The 20,440-nt window shown below is 46.6% G+C and overlaps 1 protein-coding gene across 1 annotated transcript in view; it reads right to left on the bottom strand.

Annotated features, from left to right (window-relative positions):
• Positions 1-20,440, bottom strand: part of SPAG1 (sperm associated antigen 1) — a 180,594-nt gene that overhangs the window by 148,850 nt on the left and 11,304 nt on the right. Inside the window, exons 7-10 of the mRNA XM_068237728.1 lie at positions 18,553-18,658; positions 13,726-13,856; positions 9,798-9,904; positions 6,044-6,173 (exon numbers count right to left, since the gene is read on the bottom strand). Of these exons, the coding sequence (XP_068093829.1) occupies positions 6,044-6,173; positions 9,798-9,904; positions 13,726-13,856; positions 18,553-18,658 (474 nt within the window). The remainder of the gene's footprint in view (positions 1-6,043; positions 6,174-9,797; positions 9,905-13,725; positions 13,857-18,552; positions 18,659-20,440) is intronic.

The following is a 20,440-nucleotide window of genomic DNA, read 5'->3' as shown; positions in this document are numbered from 1 at the left end:
ATCTTTGGTTATACCAGCCCAAACCAGTACTCCACCTTGCTGGCATCTGAGTCGGACTGGAGCTCTCTGCCCTTTACCAATCCAGCCACGGGCCCATCCATCTGGCCCATCAAGACTCACTCTCATTTCATCAGTCCATAAAACCTTACAAAAATCAGTCTTGAGATATTTCTTGGCCCAGTCTTGACGTTTCAGCTTGTGTGTCTTGTTCAGTGGTGGTCATCTTTCAGCCTTTCTTACCTTGGCCAAGTCTCTGAGTATTGCACACCTTGTGCTTTTGGGCACTCCAGTGATGTTGCAGCTCTGAAATATGGCCAAACTGGTGGCAAGTGGCATCTTGGCAGCTGCATGCTTGACTTTTCTCAGTTCATGGGCAGTTATTTTGCGCCTTGGTTTTTCCACACGCTTCTTGCGACCCTGTTGACTATTTTGAATGAAACGCTTGATTGTTCGATGATCACGCTTCAGAAGCTTTGCAATTTTAAGAGTGCTGCATCCCTCTGCAAGATATCTCACTATTTTTGACTTTTCTGAGCCTGTCAAGTCCTTCTTTTGACCCATTTTGTCAAAGGAAAGGAAGTTGCCTAATAATTATGCACACCTGATATAGGGTGTTGATGTCATTAGACCACACCCCTTCTCATTACAGAGATGCACATCACCTAATACGCTTAATTGGTAGTAGGCTTTCGAGCAGCTTGGAGTAAGACAACATGCATAAAGAGGATGATGTGGTCAAAATACTCATTTGCCTAATAATTCTGCACTCCCTGTATGTAACTATGTAACTCATATCCATAGGGTAGAGGCAGGTGGCATTAGTTAACCCTTTCAGGACCGGCTGCCTAACCCCCCTTAAGGACCAGGTGATATTACGTGGGAGGGGGGAGGGTCAGGCAGCCGGATCGCTGGTAGGTCTAGCTGGGCCAGGTGTCCCTCTTTTAGGCAGGTGTCCCCCCTGTAGCCAACAGCCTTTACTCACCTCCCAGGCTCCAGCGATGAGCAGCTCTAGCCCCCTCCGCTCTGGCCGGCATCCCCTCTCGTACTGCCACTAAATTCCGGGTCGCGGCTTGATGACGCCATCAATCCGGGACCCGGCACTTACGTCAGAGCGAGCGGGGATGCCGGTCAGAGCGGAGGGGAGCGCCGATCGCCGGGGGAACATCATGAAGGTGAGTGGATCCTCTTCTTCCCCCCCCTACCGCCCCAGCTCTAACAGTGATCACTACGATCCACCAGCGATCGTAGTGATCACGTGATAAGGAGCCAAGCGAGATGGCTACTGATCACTGAGGGGATATGTCAGCTGTCATAGGACAGCTTAATCTCCCCTCTCGGGTGCGCACGATCCCATCGGGAGGGGAAGCGGCGGGAGGCGCAAAGGCTACGCTGCATCAGACAGCCACAAGGGCGGCGTAGGATTTACCTACGGCGGTCCCCAAAGGGTTAAGAGTGCCTACATCTGAGGGCCCCATGAACGTTTTGCTAGGGGACCCCATGCTCTCTAGCTACGCCTGTCCGGTACACAGGCTTTTAGAATGTAAGCTGGCTTGTGCAGTGTCCTCCTGACCTTCTGTGTCATATTTTATAGTGGTTATGTGTGTAAGTGTGCCATGTATGTTTATTGCACAGCGCTGTGTAATTTCCTGACACGTAATACATAAGACACCGTTCCCCATTCCCATTTATAAGCATGCTCCGGGAAGTAGAAATGTTTGTAAAAATGAATAATAACAGTAATGCTTACTTGCTCATTATACAACACTGCAAAATATATTGTTATTTCACAATTAAATTTAACAATAGCAATAAAGAAAATTCTTCCCCAAATGCCAGGCAATCTGACCGGGACTTTCTGTACACAAGTCTGCCAAAGAGATTGGCAAGAAAGTCACCCCTCTACTATGGCAGGCCCTGGCTGAGGAAGTAGAGACAGGCTTCCAGACAAAGAGGGAATCTCAAACATTTCACAAACATATTAAAGAGGAACTGTAAGAAGATATTTTTCTTGTACAAAACAAAGGAAAAGAGTGTGTTATGAGGAGAAGAAGAGATAACCAAAGGAGAGAAAACAAATCCTCTTGCCCTGTCAGTGTGGTGTAGAAAAAGTGCCTCATGCAGTATGGGAGGAATCACGTATACTACTGGTGTGCAGGGTTGTTTTTTTTTAGTAGAAGACATACCCCTTTTTTCTTATATAGATACCGAAGTTTATCCAGATTGCTAAGAGCCCTGTTTCACAATAAAATCACGGCTATTTTGCCTCAATTCTGTTTGCAATTCTCTTTAAGGGAGTGATTCTCGTTCCCTGAATGAGAATTGCAATTGCTGAAAACATTTGCCACATTATCCAGTATGACGCAGACTGCTTTTCACACTGTGCTATTTCTCTGCTCTCCACTAGGCTGTTACGTCAGTGCTGTGTCTGATGCTGCGTTGCTGCTATTTCTCTGCTCTCCACCAGGCTGTTACGTCACTGCTGTGTCTGATCCTGTGTTGCTGCTATTTCTCTGCTCTCCACTAGGCTGCTACGACAGTGCTGTGTCTGATGCTGTGCTGCTGCTATTTCTCTGCTCTCCACTAGGCTGCTACGACAGTGCTGTGTCTGATGCTGCGTTGCTGCTATTTCTCTGCTCTCCACCAGGCTGTTACGTCACTGCTGTGTCTGATCCTGTGTTGCTGTTATTTCTCTGCTCTCCACTAGGCTGTTACGTCAGTGCTGTGTCTGATGCTGTGTTGCAGCTATTTCTCTGCTCTCCACTAGACTGCTACGTCAGTGCTGTGTCTGATCCTGTGCTGCTGCTATTTCTCTGATCTCCACTAGGCTGCTATGTCAGTGCTGTGTCTGATGCTGTGTTGCTGCTATTTCTCTGCTCTCCACTAGGCTGTTACGTCAGTGCTGTGTCTGATGCTGTGTTGCTGCTATTTCTCTGCTCTCCACTAGGCTGCTACGTCAGTGCTGTGTCTGATGCTGTGTTGCTGCTATTTCTCTGCTCTCCACTAGGCTGCTATGTCAGTGCTGTGTCTGATGCTGTGTTGCTGCTATTTCTCTGCTCTCCACTAGGCTGCTACGTCAGTGCTGTGTCTGATCCTGTGTTGCTGCTATTTCTCTGCTCTCCACTAGGCTGCTACGTCAGTGCTGTGTCTGATCCTGTGTTGCTGCTATTTCTCTGCTCTCCACTAGGCTGTTACGTCAGTGCTGTGTCTGATCCTGGGTTGCTACTATTTCTCTGCTCTCCACTAGGCTGCTACGTCAGTGCTGTGTCTGATCCTGTGTTGCTGCTATTTCTCTGCTCTCCACTAGGTTGCTACGTCAGTGCTGTGTCTGATCCTGTGTTGCTGCTATTTCTCTGCTCTCCACTAGGTTGCTACGTCAGTGCTGTGTCTGATCCTGTGTTGCTGCTATTTCTCTGCTCTCCACTAGGCTGTTACGTCAGTGCTGTGTCTGATCCTGTGTTGCTGCTATTTCTCTGCTCTCCACTAGGCTGTTACGTCAGTGCTGTGTCTGATCCTGTGTTGCTGCTATTTCTCTGCTCTCCACTAGGTTGCTACGTCAGTGCTGTGTCTGATCCTGTGTTGCTGCTATTTCTCTGCTCTCCACTAGGCTGTTACGTCAGTGCTGTGTCTGATCCTGTGTTGCTGCTATTTCTCTGCTCTCCACTAGGTTGCTACGTCAGTGCTGTGTCTGATCCTGTGTTGCTGCTGCTGCCATTTCTCTGCTCTCCACTAGGTTGCAATCCCGATGCTGTGTTTCATCCTTCTATGTCTATAGTATTACATTATGCTACTGATATTAAAGGCTTGATATCTCTGTACTCATAGCTCCTACCCACTCCAAATTTTGAGGGTAGAGAGGGGACCCTCCGAACTACCAAATTTCAGCAACCCAGCACTCCTGGTTCACAAGATACCTTTGATATACCCTATCTCTGAGGCCAGCAGGGCTGTGGGCCTCCAATTTGGCACAGAAGTAGTTCAGGGGGTCTAATCCCTACCTACACACAACTTTTGGAGTGAGTAGGAGCTACTGTATGCGTGCTGAGATATCGAGCCTTTAATATCAGCATATACAAATTAAGAATGAGCTGCGTGTGATGTCATTACCCACAAGGCTGTGCATCAGTAGGCCGAATGAGGCATTTTACTTTTTCAGCTGGATTTCCATTGGCTGCAGGACTTTTTCCCTTATGAGAACTGGGTTTTCCCTGACAAACCAGCCATCAGCTTCACACTGGTGGTGAGTTAATTTCTACTTTACAGACCAGAGTAGCGGCAAATCCATCCCACGCTTGCGACGAGACAGAGGTAAGTTCCGCCCGCTGCCAACCAGCCAGCGCACATTAGTTCTGGAGGGGAGAGCCCCCTAAGGTGAGGGAAGGAGGGGGGAGATGGCCCCCCTTCTCCGCTGTCCCCATAGCTCTCCCTCTTCTCTGCGCTGCTCCCCTCCTGCTGGGGGCACACCTGACCTGGCTACCTATTCTGGGGACATATAACCCTGCCTACATATACTGGGCACATATACACCTGCCTACATATACTGGCGACATATATCCCTGACTAAATATACTGGGCACATATACTCCTGCCTACATATACTGGGCACATATAACCCTGACTACATATACTGGGCACATATAACCCTGACTACATATACTGGGCACATATACCTCTGACTACATATACTGGGCACATATACATCTGGCTACATATACTGGGGACATATACCCCTGCCTACATATACTGGGCACATATACCCCCGGCTACCTGTTCTGGGGACATCTCTACCCCTGGCTACCTGTTCTGGGGACATCTATACCGCTGGCCACCTATTCTGGGGACATCTATACCGCTGGCCACCTATTCTGGGGACACCTATAGACCTGGGGCTACCTATTTTTGGGGAATCACTGCTGTCAGATTGAGTGTATTTTGGGGAACTGCTGCTAGGCGAGAGGTGTCTACCATATTAAGGGGGCATTCTGCCTATTTATGTGAAATGCTGTCTATTTATGTGCCTCATGACTGCTGAATTTGTCTTGTTGGGGGCCTCATAGTTACTGAATTTGTCTTGTTGGGAGCCTCATGATTTGTTGGGGGCCTCAAGATCGCTGAATTTGTCTTGTTGGGGGCCTCATGATTGCTGAATTTGTCTTGTTGGGGGCCTCATGATTGCTGAGTTGGTCATGTTGGGGGCCTCATGATTGCTGAATTTGTCTTGATGGGGGGGGGGGGGGGGGGAGGCTCATGATTGCTGAATTTGTCTTGTTGGGGGTCACATGATTGCTAACTGCGAGACTATGGAAAAAGCTAAATCATCATCATATTAGACAATAGCATTAAACCTACTTTTTCAGCTTTTTAAAACAGAAAATGAAACTGGGAGGTTCTAAAAAAATGAATACATTTTTCAGGAGTAGGATGGATGAAATTGTTTATCTTCACAGTTTATTTTCAACTTGGATTATCCATAATGTTCAGGTATGAGTTAAAACGTTTGTATTTAGTTTAAATTGCTGTTGGCACTTTGCGATAGATAAGTGACTTTTGGGTTGCAGTTTGGGCACTCGACCTTCAAAAGGTTCGCCACCACTGTCCTAATCTAATGTCCCACCATTGCTAAGTTCATGGAAACTTGTCTCCGCCCGCGACCACACCCACATTCTGGTCCATGACCACACCCTTTTTCTGGCCCCACACAACACCACGCCAAATCCCCCCCCCCCCCCCCCCCCGGAAAATTTTCTGCGGACGCCCATGGTAGCCGCGTTTGATTTTCTGACGATTGGCAGACCCCGGCCAGTCTCCTCCGGCCCTGTGGTGAGGGCGGCAGTGTCTTCTCTTCACTGCTGCCAGGAGTGTCTAACATTACATACATGCGGCAGGGTTACGGGGTACAGGCACCCCTGAGAGCAATGGAGAAAGAGGCGTGATGGGGCACACAAGCTAAAACTACAGTGCACACTGACCACCAGTGGAGGGGGGTGGACATTACACGGGGAAGACCAGCAGGCTGTGGTGGCTAAACAGACTTGGCTGTTCTTACCTTCAGCGACATGTGACTTCTTATTCTCCTCATCAGAATCCTCAACATCTTGAATTATGATTTTCCTCCCCTTCCTCGGTTTCTCTTCTGTCTCTTTCTGCAGCAGCTTTTCAACTTCGCACAGAAATTTCTAGGAGGAAAGGATTCAGATGGATGATTGTGTGCCACAAAACTGCCATAAGATACCCTGATCAGACGTCCCATTTTACCTGGGACACGTCCCAGGTTCAGGTTCCCCTGTCCCAGGCTGCAATGCGTCCCAGGTTATGTCCCACTTTGGTCGCCAGGTGTCCCAGCCATGGGAGTCTGTGGCTGCATGAGGTAATGTTTGCCTCTTTTACTATTTGCTTAGTTGGAGTAATCATTTTCTGCTGCATTTCATGTGTCAGAGTTAACAGTATTTGCATTTTATTTGTCGGAGGTAACGGCTATTGCAATTCATGTGTCAGAGGTAATAGTTGCTGCAGTTATTATTTGATAGACATAGAGACTGCATTTTCTACTTTGGGGTTATTGTTGCAGCATTTGTAATTTTGGAGGCTCATAATTATTTATTATGCTAATAATGTAGCATCAGCAGCTTCTGCAGATTTTGCGCACAATCTAATCCCACCATAATCATAGTCTAATGTCATACAATATTATTATGTATTTATATAGCTCTGACATCTAAGGCAGCACTTTACAGAGAATGTAGTCATGTCCTTGGCGGAGCTCACAATCTAATCCCGGCCATAGTCAAAGTCTAATGTCCCGCCATATCATTATCATGTATTTATGCAGCACTTGCACGTTCTGCAGCACTTTACATAGTCATGTCCTGGACTGTTATCCATGATGCAAATCTCCCATTTAACTACATCATTGTGGGAACACTGCTTTCTTATGTGTTTGGGGAACATTGCCTAATTACCTTTAGGGTCACTTTGCCTATCTGTGTTTTGGGAGGAAACTCTGGCCCATTGCCTCAGAGTTACGTTACAGTTTGCACTGTGTACACCACTTTGTATTGGTCTTTCATGTGGAATTCCAATAAAATTGATTCATGTTTGTGGCAGTAATGTGACAAAATGTGGAAAACTTCAAGGGGGCCGAATACTTTTGCAAGCCACTGTATAAGACTACTTTCAGGGCTAGTTCACAGTGTTCAGTTGAGTTGCAGAATAATTCTGCATGTCAACTCACTGCCCATACAATTCTATGGCACCTGCTTCAGGCAACGTCAATCTGGGGGCGGTGCCAGGGAACGGGGTTCCTGGCAGAAGTGGGGCCGACATCATTCTTCCCTCCCTCTCCATGGGCTCTCCTCCTCTGTACCCCTGCAGAGCTGCTGTGCAACGGTGCGGTTTGTAAGTAACTCACCTGCTCACTCGCTCCATATGATGTGTCCACTCCGGCAGCTGGCTCCTCCCTACTTCCTGTTGCGGGCGGCCAGAGAGGAGCCAGCTGTGAGAGCGGACACATCGAGCAGGTGAGTTAATTACAAACCGCACCGCTGCACAGCAGCTCTGCAGGGGGGCACAGGAGGAGGGCCCAAGGAAAGGGAGGGAGGAATAATGTCAGCCCCCCTCCCAGCAGTGTCACCCACCTCCTTCCAAGTGGCACCTATACCTGGCTACATATACTGGGGGGACCTATACCTGGCTACCTATACTGGGGGCACCTATACCTGGCTACCTATACTGGGGGCACCTATACCTGGCTACCTATACTGAAGCACCTATATATGGCTACCTATACCCTACCTATACTGGGGGGACCTATACCTGGCTACCTATACTGGGAGCACCTATACCTGGCTACCTATACTGGGGGCACCTATACCATGCTACCTATACTGGGGGCACATATACCTGGCAAGCTATACTGGGTGCAGCTATACCTGGCTACCTATACTGGGGGCACCTATACCTAGCTACCTATACTGGGCCACCTACAGGGCCGGATTTGTACTCTTTACCGCCCAAGGCCACTGTCACCAGCTGTCCCCTTTGGTATAGGTAACGAGATGACCCCTCCCCCCTTCACTCCAGTATAGGTAGCCAGATGACTCCCTTAATCCCTTCTTGTCCCACCCACTTTCAGTATAGGAGGCCAGCTCACCTTCACACTGCAGCAGCCATCAGTGTCACTCATTTCTCCCCTCGTCTCAGGTGCAGAAGCTTCCTCTTACTTTCCCTCTCCAATGCTGCCCAAGTCCATAGTGCTGGCCACAATGCAAACATGCACAGAGAGCAAGATGGCTGCTGCACAGGCCGCTGGCAGCAGAGTACCACGGTCAGGCGCTCGCCTGATCTCCCTGCATTGCACCATTTGCAAGCTTGCACCAGTTTAGCCAGCTGCTTTGGTGCCCTTGCTCCTGTGGTGCCCTAGGCCATGGCCTAGCTGACTTTGCCCTAAATCTGGCCCTGGGCACCTATACCTGTCTTCCTATACTGGGTGCACCTATACCTAGCTAGACACCTATCTATGCTGAGGGTGTTTTTTTGTCGCACTGCCGCTATAATGCAGGGTGTGAATTGTTGAGTGCTGAGCAATAAGGGGGGGGGGGGGGCATCTTCACAAGTTTTCATCAGGCAGCAAAAAGTCTAGAACTGGCCCTGACAATAGTGAAAGTACAGCTCTGGTACTTAAGGGGTAAGAACCGTCTGATCCTAAAAGATTTAATGGTCTAGTTTGTGTACAAACCTTTAGTTTAATTGAAAAAAGACATTTGTCTACCGAGTTCAATTAGACAAATTGGTACAGCACTGTCCTGCACCCTTTCATAGTCCAGTTAATCCAGAGTTAGGGCCCTTTTCCACTAGCAATCGCAATCACAAATCACAAACGCCAGAGATTGTGATTTTTCATTCATTTTGTTATGCGATTGCGATTTTTCATTTGCATTGCATTATCCCTCTTAAAATCGCTCCAGAAAGTGATTACGATTTGAGAGAGAGAGATGGGACGAATACCAAATTTCCTTGAATCCGAATGCAAAAAGGTTCTTGATTTTTTTTGAATTTTTCCGATCTCAAATCTAACGAATCTTGTAAATAAGAATTATGTGAAACAGGTTAAAAAGAGGCATCCACCAGCTTTTCCTGAAGCTCAGTGAGTAGCCACCAAAAATACATTACATCAGAATGAATTCAGCGGAATGGCTCTATTCACTCTGCAGTGCTGGAGTTTTGGGCTGTATGACAGCCTTGATTCTTCCTGAACTTCTCTCATGCAATGTTCAGAGGCAGCCAACCCCTGGCTACTGTACACACCTATGTTGTGCTGGCCCCGCCCCCATTTGTCACATCCCTGCCTCACAGTCACACAACTTAGCTTTATCCAACACCTCATGTGAACGATCCATAACTGAGTATGGAGACAGCTTTTCACACCTACCCTTATGCTAATGCACATTTGTCATTTTAGGCTAGGCTTTTTGGTTCCTAAAGAAAATCTCTAAACAATCTATACAAATAAATACTTTGTAGTTCCTCTATCTAATTTTTTTTTTTTAGAAAGTCACTTGGATTAGTGGTGCAATGTCTTGCAAAATTCATACAGAAAAAAAAATCCAGGTGAAACTGCATACCGTATTTTCCTTTCAAAAGAATGTCATAATTGCTCAGTGTTCACCTGACCAGTATATGCAGACTCTGACACCAGCCTGTAAAGGGTATGGAAGCATCTATTATACGGAAGATCACCCATGATCAGCTAACATCTAGCAAACAATACTTCCATTTCAACAGGTACTGAGATAATCCGTTACCTGAGCTATAGGATTATCTGGCTCATGATGTAAGACAGTCTTCAGATCATCAACAGCAGCTTGGTAATGTTTGAGATTTTTATTGACTGTGGCCCGTCGCAAGTGTGCTGGAGAGGTAAAATGAATACATGGTCATTGTGGTAGGAAAAAAAGACTGTCTACAAATATGATGAAAAAACACAACTGATCATGTGTCAGATATATATATGCTGTAGCGCATGATCCACAAATAGCATATAGGCAGCAGCATGTCCTCCAGATAACATTTAGGCAGCAACATGTCCCCCAGATAGCTGATAGGCAGCAGCATGTCCCCCTGATAACATATAGGCAACAGCATGGCCCCCAGTTAACATATAGGCAGCACCATGTCCCCCAGACAACATATAGGCAGCAGCATGTCCCCCAAATAACATATAGGCAGCAGCAAGTCCCCCAGATAACATATAGACAGCAGCATGTCCCCCAGATAACATATAGGCAGCAGCATGTCCCCCAGTTAACAAATATGCAGCAACATGTCCCCCAGATAACATATAGACAACAACATGTCCCCCAAATAACATATAGGCAGCAGCATGTCCCCCAGTTAACAAATATGCAGCAACATGTCCCCAGATAACATATAGGCAACAACATGTCCCCCAGATAACATATAGGCAGCAGCATGTCCCCCAGATAACATATAGTCAGCCGCATGTCTCCCAGATAACATATAGGCAGCAGCAAGTCCCCTAGATAACATATAGGCACCAGCATGTCCCCCAAATAACATATAGGCTGTAGCATGTCCCCCAGATAACATATAGGCTGTAGCATGTCCCCCAGATAACATATAGGCAGCAGCATGTCCCCCAGATAACATATAGGCAGCTTAATGTTCTGTAGTGCACGCTATGCACGCGTTACATAGCAGCGCTCGCTGCCACGTAAGGAGTGTGCCTTCCTTAGTTTCGAGCATTGCTTCCTTAGCAACACACGGAACATTAACTGCAGGTGGCACTGCTCGAGTGAGTTATCGCTACCGCAATACTTCGCTCGTGGCCACTACTGTATTAATTTACATAAGAATGTAAATTAACACAGTAGCGGCCATATGTAAATTAACACAGTAGCGGCCACGAGTGAAGTATTGAGTTAGCGATACTTCACTCGAGCAGGGCCACCCGCAGTTAATGTTCCACGCATTGAGGGAAGCAATCCGCATAACTAAGGAAGGCACTCTCCTTACATGGCAACGAGTGCTGCTATGTACGGCGTGCATAGCGCACACTAAAGAACATTAACATAAATCAAGCCCATCTATTATTATTATTTAGTATTTATATAGCGCTGACATCTTACACAGCACTGTACAGATTATATTCGCACCTAACTGTCCCTCAGAGGGGCTCAAAATCTAATCCCTACCATAGTCATATATATGTATCATGTAGTGTAGGTATCATAGTCTAGGGCCAATTTTAGGGGGAAGCCAATTAACTTATCTGTATTTTTTTCGGATGTAGGAGGAAACCGGAGGACCCGGAGGAACCCCACGCAGACAAAGGGAGAACATACAACCTCCTTGCAGATATTGACCTGGCTGGGATTCGAACCGGGGACCCAGTGATGCAAGGCAAGAGCACTAACCACTACGTCACTGTATAGGCAGCAGCAAGTCCCCTAGATAATATATAAGCAGCAGCATGTCCCCCAAATAACATATAAGCAGTAGCATGTCCCCCAGATAACATATAGGCAGTAGCATGTCCCCCAAATAACATATAAGCAGTAGCATGTCCCCCAGATAACATATAGGCAGCAGCATGCCCCCCACATAACATATAAGCAGTAGCATGTCCCCCAGATAACATATAGGCAGCAGCATGTCCCCCAGATAACATATAAGCAGTAGCATGTCCTCCAGATAACATATAGGCAGCAGCATGCCCCCTAGATCACATATATGCAGCAACATGTCCCCAAGATAACATATAGGCAGCAACAAGTCCTGCAGATAACATATAGACAGCAACATGTCCCCCAGATAACAAACAGGGGCATGTTCTTCAGAGCAGAACCAAAATATATCGGTAACCACATTTTACAGATACTTTAGTGGGATTCTCGATGTAACTAGTCACAATTGTGTAAAGGACAACAGAAGCGAGAGAGAGATCCTGAACAAGCATGCAGCAGATCAGGTGTTTCTGACATTATTGTCAGATCTGATAAGATTAGCTGCATGCTTGTTTCTGGTATTATTCAGACACTTCTGCAGCCAAATAGATTAGCTGGACAGCCATGCAACAACTGGTATTGTTTAAAAGGAAATAAATATGGCAGCCTCCATTTCCTTCTTGCTGCAGTTGTCCTTAAAAAAAAACAGAGTCTCAAGAAAAGTTTGGACCATTCATTGTTTAAATCTGGCCCTGTTGCTCCCTCTAGTGTCTGGCAACTGTCACTATTAGGTGAACTGATTATACACTCAATGCACTCAGAGCCCCATACGCAATTCACTTTTTCTCCTAAGTTTTCTGTAGGTGATCTTTTCACACCTTAGCAATAAAATACCTTTTAAAGAGAACCCGATGTGGGATTTACTTATGCTAGTGGGGCACAGAGGCTGGTTGTGCACACTAAAACCAGCCTCTGTTGCCCCATGCTGTGCCTCCAAGACCCCCCGCGCGCCGCTATATCCCCCACAGTGCTGGCGACACGCAGCGTGTCGCCAGCACAATGTTTACCTCTCGCCTGTCCGTTAGCACCGCTCCCCCGCCTCCTCCGTATCGGCGCTACCCGCCCGCGTCCCTTCCCTCCCGCTGATTGGAGGGAAGGGACGCGGGCGGGTAGCACCGATACGGAGGAGGCGGGGGAGCGGCGCTAACAGACAGGCGAGAGGTAAACATTGTGCTGGCGACACGCTGCGTGTCGCCAGCACTGTGGGGGGTATAGCGGCGCGCAGGGGGGTCTTGGAGGCACACCATCGGGCAACAGAGGCTGGTGTTAGTGTGCACAACCAGCCTCTGTGCCCCACTAGCATAAGTAAATCCCACCTCGGGTTCTCTTCAAGCCACCAGTAAGCAAGAAAATACTCAGAATAATTTTGATAGTACTTTCTCACCTACGTTTCACAACTTTTTAAATTGAGTGCTAAAAAAAGTTATTTGAAAGTGAATGGAAACCACATTTTTAAAAAAATGAAGCAAATACTTACCTAAGGAGAGGGAAGGCTCTGGGTTGTATAGAGCCTTCTGTCTCCTCTCTCGGTGCCCTCTATCGTGTGCTGGCTCCCTCCCCCCCCCCGTTTCAATCCCCCACCGAAAGGGTATTTGGAAGTCTTCGGGAGCCGTGTCCTCCCGAAGACGTGCGGCTCCACACTGCACAGGCGTGAGCGTGCAAGAGAGCGTGCTTGCGCAGGCCCATTCCATGGCCGCCCTTCTTCAGGAGCACTCGGGCTCCCTGAAGACTTCTGAAGCCTCCTTCGGCCGGGTAAAGCAGTATTTGACTAAATTAGTAAAATACTGCCACCGGCCGAGCCAGCACTGGAACGAGGGTACCAGGAGAGGAGCCGGAAGGTTCTATAGGACCCAGAGCCTTCCCTCTTCTTGGGTAAGTATCTGTCTCATTTTTTTTAAATGCGGTTCCCATTCACTTTAAACAGAAGATGGAAAATTATCTCTGAGGAGAAAACGTGGGAGAAAAAGTGAATTGCATATAGTGACAAATACAGAAAACCAAAACCCATCAGCAATGCTAGAAAATTAAATAAACACAGAAAACAGCAAAAACAGAACATCTAAAAAATATATATCTTAGAAAAACAAATATGCATATGTAGAAAATGTGGGAGCTTTTTAATTACTACTGTTCTTCAGCAATTTCCATACATTGCAGTTTTTCCATTTCTGTGTAAAAGTGAAATCATTTCCAGAGGCGATCTCACCTTTCATATTGCCGGGCTCTAAACGCAGGACGTGTTTGCAGTCATTCATGGCATTGTGCCAGTTCTTCAGCTTAATCTCAGCCTGCGCTCTGTTGTTATAGGCCCCCGCAGAGGGCACTATAGAAATGCTCCTGAAACAGAACCATATTAAAGGAGAATGCCAAGAAGTTTTGCTAAACCAGGGAGTTAATAAGAGTAACACTTTCAATTCTCATCTTTTAAATTTTTTGCATGCTTTGAACTTTACCAGAGGGAAAACTTTTAACAACTCTGAGTGCTATAGAGGGAGAAAGAGACAGAAAGGGAAAAGAGAGACACAGAAAAGGAAGGGGGGGGGGGAGAGATGGGGGGAGGGGAGAGAAAAACAGAAATGGTGGGAGAAATAGAGACAGAAAGGGAAAAGAGGGAGACACAAAGGGAGGGAGAAATAGAGACAGAAATGGAGAGAGAAATAGGGACGGAAAGGGAGATGAGAGAGACATAAAACAAGCGAAAAATACAAACAGAAAGAGAGAAGAAAGAGACAGAGAGGGAGCGAGAAGTAGAGACAGAAAGGTAGAAGAGAGAGACAGAAAACAAGGGAAAAATACAGAAAGAAAGAGAGAAGCGAGAGCCAGAAAGGGAGAGAGAAATAGAGACAGAAAGGGAGAAGAGAGAGCCAGAAAGGGAGAGAGAAATAGAGACAGAAAGGGAGAAGAGAGAGCCAGAAAGGGAGAGAGAAATAGAGACAGAAAGGCAGGGCTGGGTTCTAGACTTTTTGCTGCCTGAAGCAAACTTGTGAGGATGTACCCCCCTTCTAATTCGGAATGATCGCACAGCACCAATTTACTCTGCTTCATTTAATGTTCTCACATGACATGCTGCAGCTCAACACAAAAGCACACTGGGTGGCTGTGAGTCTGTGGCAAACAAACCGCTCACCCTCAGCCACCCCATTTCTCCTCAGGAAGGTACACAGTACAAAAATGCTTCCCCTGAAATCTCTGCGCCTGATGCAAATGTTTCACTTTGCTTCATGAGAGAACCAGCCCTTCATAAAGGGAGAAGAGAGAGACAGAAAGGGAGAGCAGTGTTCTCCCCAGGCTCTTTTAACCGGGTGCTCCACCCGGCTAGTTTTGGTGACCACCCGGCTGTCTTCGGCTCATCTTACCCTCTGCTGTGTATGCAGAGAAGCGCCGGCCTGCATTCTGTTATCACGCCCCACCTGGCTACTTTTTTTGCCACCCGGCTACTTTTTCATGCCACCCGGCTGGAAAAAATTTCTGGGGAGAACACTGGGAGAGAGAAATAGAGACAGAAAGGGAGACGAGAGAGACAGAAAGGGAGAAGAGAGAGCCAGAAAAGGAGAGGGAAATCGAGACAGAAAGGGAGAATATAGAGCCAGAAAGGGAAAGAGGAACAGACAGACAGAAGCCCCCAACAGCAAACACCATTATGAACCTCCCTAATAAGGAGGTTTGTTTTCTAAAAAGTAACAATATGCTGCTCAGGTCACTTTAATAAGCCGGTCACTTCAATAAAATGAACTTGCACTATACTCATTTCTTTGTGCAGTGTCTATATTTTTACATACAGTAGATATTTTTGCTCCCATGAGGTTCCAAAGTGTCTACACATATCTAGGAACACATTGGTTTCTGGAGTGTAAAAAACAGCTGATGATCAGCGCCAAAAACCACTACAGAGTGCGTTGTGGCCTCTAACAACTTTGAACACTATTTTGCTCACAGGAAATGAGGTCATTAAACATAGCAACACTGTATGCATAGAATAATCAAATAACTTTATTATTTCACTCTATTCAAGATAAAGAACAGAAGACTTGGCACTAGACGCGGCAGATGGGCTGGAGCCACTGGTGCTGTAGGATACGTGCTGCTCGGATGAGGTAACAATATTCCAAAGGAGAAGAGAGAGAGGCACCGTACCTATATCACACCTTTATTGGGTTCCAATGGACATCACACTTTATTATTTCACATTAAAGTGGACCTGAACTCTTGCACAGGACAGAAGGAAAATGTAGAGAAATGCACACTGTATGTATTTAGAAAGTTTAGCCTGTCTAATTCCCCCTCATTTGTGACTAATCACAAGTTCTAATTTGATCCTTCCCTGAGTCACAAGACTGCCTATGACAGATAGGGCCCTTTTCCACTAGCAGTCGCTAGCGCTGAACGCTAGCGATTGCTGAATCGCAATTCCGGCGATTTCCCGACGTTTGCGGCCGCGATTTTGCTATGCTATGCACTGCATAGCAAAATCGCGGCAAATATCGCTCCGCCGCGCGTTCGCGTTCCCGTCAAAAAAGAATCGCGGTAGTGGAAATGACCTACCGCAATTCCTATGTTAAAAAGCAAACCCGTAGCGATTGTAAAATCGCTAGCGGTTTGCGACTTTACGATTCGGCCAGCGTAAACGCGCTGGTGGAAAAGGGCCCATAAGCAGATTTGAAAGCACAGGCTGTTAACAATATGTCTGCTTCCATGAATCAGGAAGTAGAAACTGTGCAAATGTATTTTAGGATTTGTATCAGCTGTAACAAAGAAATGTTTTTTTCTGTTTAAAGGTTATTATGCTGTTGTGTATCTTTTAGAGCAGAGAGGAGTTCTAAGTTCAGGTCCCCCTTAAGGATAACAAAACAATCATAAAAACATTTAAAAAGTCTAATAATGTTCCTCCGCTAGCATAACTATGGTAGTTAAATGATTGAACAGTACTGTAATGATACATATAGGTTACAAATCTTACAGTAATAGAATGTTTGTGGTTCCAATAAGGACCCCGCTAAGATTGAAACCTGGGTCTCTGACCAACACAATCAGTGTAATGACAATATATACATATGAAATTAAATGTAAGTAAAAGGAGAAGAAATGGCTGTACTCACACTAGATTGATTTAAAATGCCGTAGTACAGGGGTCCCCAACCATTTTAAGCCCGGGGCCCACTATCCCAACCAAACTTTTCTCTGCCCCCCCCCCCCCCCCCCCCCGGGATGGGGGGGGGGGGGGGTTGGCGTGGTTAGTGGCGGTGGCAGCCCCCCTCTTTTCCCTGATTTTGAGTGTAGTATATAGGTAAGTAGGTATTGCCTCCAGTATAGGAAGCTAACACAGTTGCCCCTGTATAAGGACTATAGTTGCCTCAGTATAGTTAGTTAGTATAGTTACCCCAATATAGCAAGTACAGTTACCCCAGTATAGCAAGTACAGTTAGCCCAGTATAGCATGTACAGTTAGCCCAGTATAGCATGTACAGTTAGCCCAGTATAGCATGTACAGTTAGCCCAGTATAGCAAGTACAGTTAGCCCAGTATAGCAAGTACAGTTAGCCCAGTATAGCAAGTACAGTTAGCCCAGTACAGTTAGCCCAGTGTAGCCAGTAATTACCCCAGTATAGCTGCCCAGTGTAGCTAGCAGAGGTGCCCTCTCCCCCCCACGGGCCGCCGCTCCTGTTACCTTATGAGCGGGCGTCCGCTTCCTTCCTTATATTCCTCCAGCCGCGGCTCTCCTCTTCACAGCATGTCGTATTACAACAGCGCTTCCTGCACGGCTGCTGTAAGGAAGGGAAGGAGGCGGGGTAGCGGCTTCCTGTAGCGGCGATACGCATCACTGTTACCATGGGAACCGCTGTCCCGGCTCCCTTGGCTCCTTACAGCAGCCGCGCAGGAAGCGCTGCTGTAATACGACATGCTGCGCAGAGGAGAGCCGCGGCTGAAGGAATATAAGGAAGGAAGCGGCCGCCCGCTCATAAGGTACCAGGAGCGGCGGCCGCGGGGGGAGAGGGAGAAGCCGCGGCCCCCCAGAAATCTTCCCAAGGACCCCCAGGGGGCCGCGGCCCCCAGGTTGGGGACCCATGCCGTAGTAGATAAGCTGGTACTGAAACATCAATGTGCCAAGTGTGCCATCATAAAAAAGTGCAAGTGCAAAAGTACATGAAAATTCAGAGTGTGTAAAGAACAAGGGAAAATACATAACTCCAAGGTAAACCATAAATAGTGCTAACAAGCCTAGGTAAGCTACAGGTGACGATAAGGTGCTATCTAAGGAGATGGGAACAGCATAAAGACAAAACGCAGGCAGGTAACATGAAATAGGGTGACACGTCCGAGCAGGGCCGGGCCGAGGCAGAGAGAGGCTCCAGCCTCAGGGCGCAGTGTAGGAGGGGGCGCACAACTCACTCAGCTATCATTCCCCTATTGTGTTTAAAGCAGAGAGAAATAAGAAAAGGAGATACATGGCAGTGACTGCAAGCCAGATAACTAGAGATGAAGGTGTTGGGGGCCCTGGGGCCTCTCTTAGTCTAATAGCAATCAGTATGTGACGGCTGGGGTGGGGGGGATGGAGAGGCACACTTGGTGTCTCAGTCTTGAGTGCTGGAGGACCTTGTCCCGGCTCTGCGTCCGAGCTCTGATGAAGCGTGCGGTGAGCATGTGCAACACGTAAGTGTAGGACATCACAAGGACAGCCCTTCCATTATTTTACTACTATATTTATTAAACATTATTAAACTTGTTAAGTGACTTTATTATTGCACTGCAGACAGTAGCAGAAGAGTATTGTACCATGTTAGCCATCAGTAAAAGCAAGTTTTGAATCAGAATTATTGTCTAACTTAAGAAATATACTGTATATTATTGTACTGTTATCCTTACTGTGAAATAATAAAGTTATTAGATTACTCTATACATGCAGTGGTGCTATGTTTATTGGACACATTTCCTCGGGGGCAAAATATTGTATCTGTAACCTTTCTGTAAATATTAGCCAAAGACATTACTAAGGTATCCCCTGCATTTTATGAGCAGATCTTTCATTCTTCCTTACCTACTGTAATACATTATGGCCTCCTCATAGTCTCCACTCCTGAAGGCTTCATTTCCTTTCTCCTTCTCACGCTCAGCAAGAATACTCTTCTGCTCAGAGCTCAGGCCTGAAAGACAGTCATACAGAGAAAGTGACTAGTGAGCACAAATTGTGTTCTACATCTCACGTATGCCACACATGCCGCAACCTGACTGTACAATGCTTTGGAAATGTGAGGCAGCAAGCAGACTTGTCTGTTTTAGTGCGCATTTTCTGTGCAGGAAAACCAGGAAAACTGAGAACCGATGTTAAAAAGTACATCCAGTGTAAAAGGCAGAGCCTGTTATGTAATAACGAATTCATTACACAGATGACGCTCCGCTCTCCCTTGGAAAAGATACTGTGGTGTTCTTTTTCAAAAGTCTGCTGACACTCTGACCATCCCCACCGGCGTTGCCACGGCCCGCCCCCAGCTCACAGATGCGGCTTAATTGGTGGCTGCCAAGCAGGGGCGGGGCACCAACGGTGAGGGTGGCTACAGAGCTTTGGAAAAAAAAGCAGCAGATATCTTGCCACTGGAGGGGGCGGAGCTTCACCTGTCTAATAAAAGTGGCGAGGCGAGCAGGTAAGTTATTAACCTTGAGACACCCCCCTCACCCCCGATACTGCAGCATTAAGACAGTCCCCTGGCATGACAAACTCTGTCTTTTACACTGGAAGTTATGTTCAATCAATGGACTAGCTCACACTTTTTTTTTCACTACAGGTACACTTTAATGCCCTCCTCGCCCGGCCTGTGAGTGTTGGTGGCCCTCTCTTGGCAGGTTTGTTGTAATACCATGTCCTTTCCATTTGAAGATGATGGATTTGATGGTGCTCTGGTGAATATTCAAAGATTTTAATATTTTTTAAATAACCCAACCCTAACTTTGTCTGTGACTTGCTTGGGGAGCTCCTTGGTCTTCATGGTGTGATGCCTCTTGCTTAGTGGTGTTGAAGCCTTTGGGGCATTTCTGAAAAGGTGTGTTTATACTGACAGATTAGGTGACACTTAAAAGGCGTACAAACTTTTGATGGTTGTCGCCCACTGGGCCAGGCTGCACACACATGTGGCAGCTGTGGAGCTGACAACACGCAATTCTGCTAAGGGGAAGGGGGGACACTAGAGGGACGACAAGCAGTGCTCGTGTAAGTACACCTACCTAATTATTGGCTGGGGCGGTCGTTAAGTCAGGTGTGTGTACGGCCTTTAGATTGCACACAGGTGGACTTCATTTCATTAATTTTGTGACGTTTGAAGGTAATTGGTTGCACCAGGACTTTTTAGAGGCAATACATATATATGCAAATTCCAATTTTTAGTTTAATGGGTTTTTTTTATTCATTTTTATATATACATATATTAATTTTATATATATATTTCTCATTTCACTTCAAAAACTAAAACTGTTTTGTGTAGATCCATCACATAAAAAAAAAAAAAAAAAAAAAAAAAAAAGATTAAGAAGCTTTAAGTAACAAAATAGGTACAAAGCCAAATGGGGTGAATATTTTTTCAAGGAACTGTATGGCTAACTTAAACAGCACCTGTGTAGGAAGTGGACCTCCACTAATCTTTTCAATTTGTATTTTGTCTGGTTGACTCACACTACACAACCTTTGGTAAAATTGTACAAATGGTTTTCAGTTAGATTGCATTGGGTGTGGCCAGAATGATGTCCCTAAAGCAGGCATGTCCAAAGTCCGGCCCATCAAGCCATTTCTGGTGGCCCCCAAAGCTCACTACAGTTGTTAATTCCATGCGGCCTGCAAGCCATAGCTCCAGTGCCGCATGCAGGGGCCAGCAGCAGTAACAGCCAATGATTAGTACCCGACACTATACCAGCAGCAGTAACAGCCACTTATTAGC

Source organism: Hyperolius riggenbachi, chromosome 5 (assembly GCF_040937935.1).
Source record: "Hyperolius riggenbachi isolate aHypRig1 chromosome 5, aHypRig1.pri, whole genome shotgun sequence".
Classification (NCBI taxonomy): Eukaryota; Metazoa; Chordata; class Amphibia; order Anura; family Hyperoliidae; genus Hyperolius; species Hyperolius riggenbachi.
The sequence above is the reverse complement of the archived record's forward strand: the minus strand, read 5'-3'. Positions and strand labels throughout refer to the sequence as shown.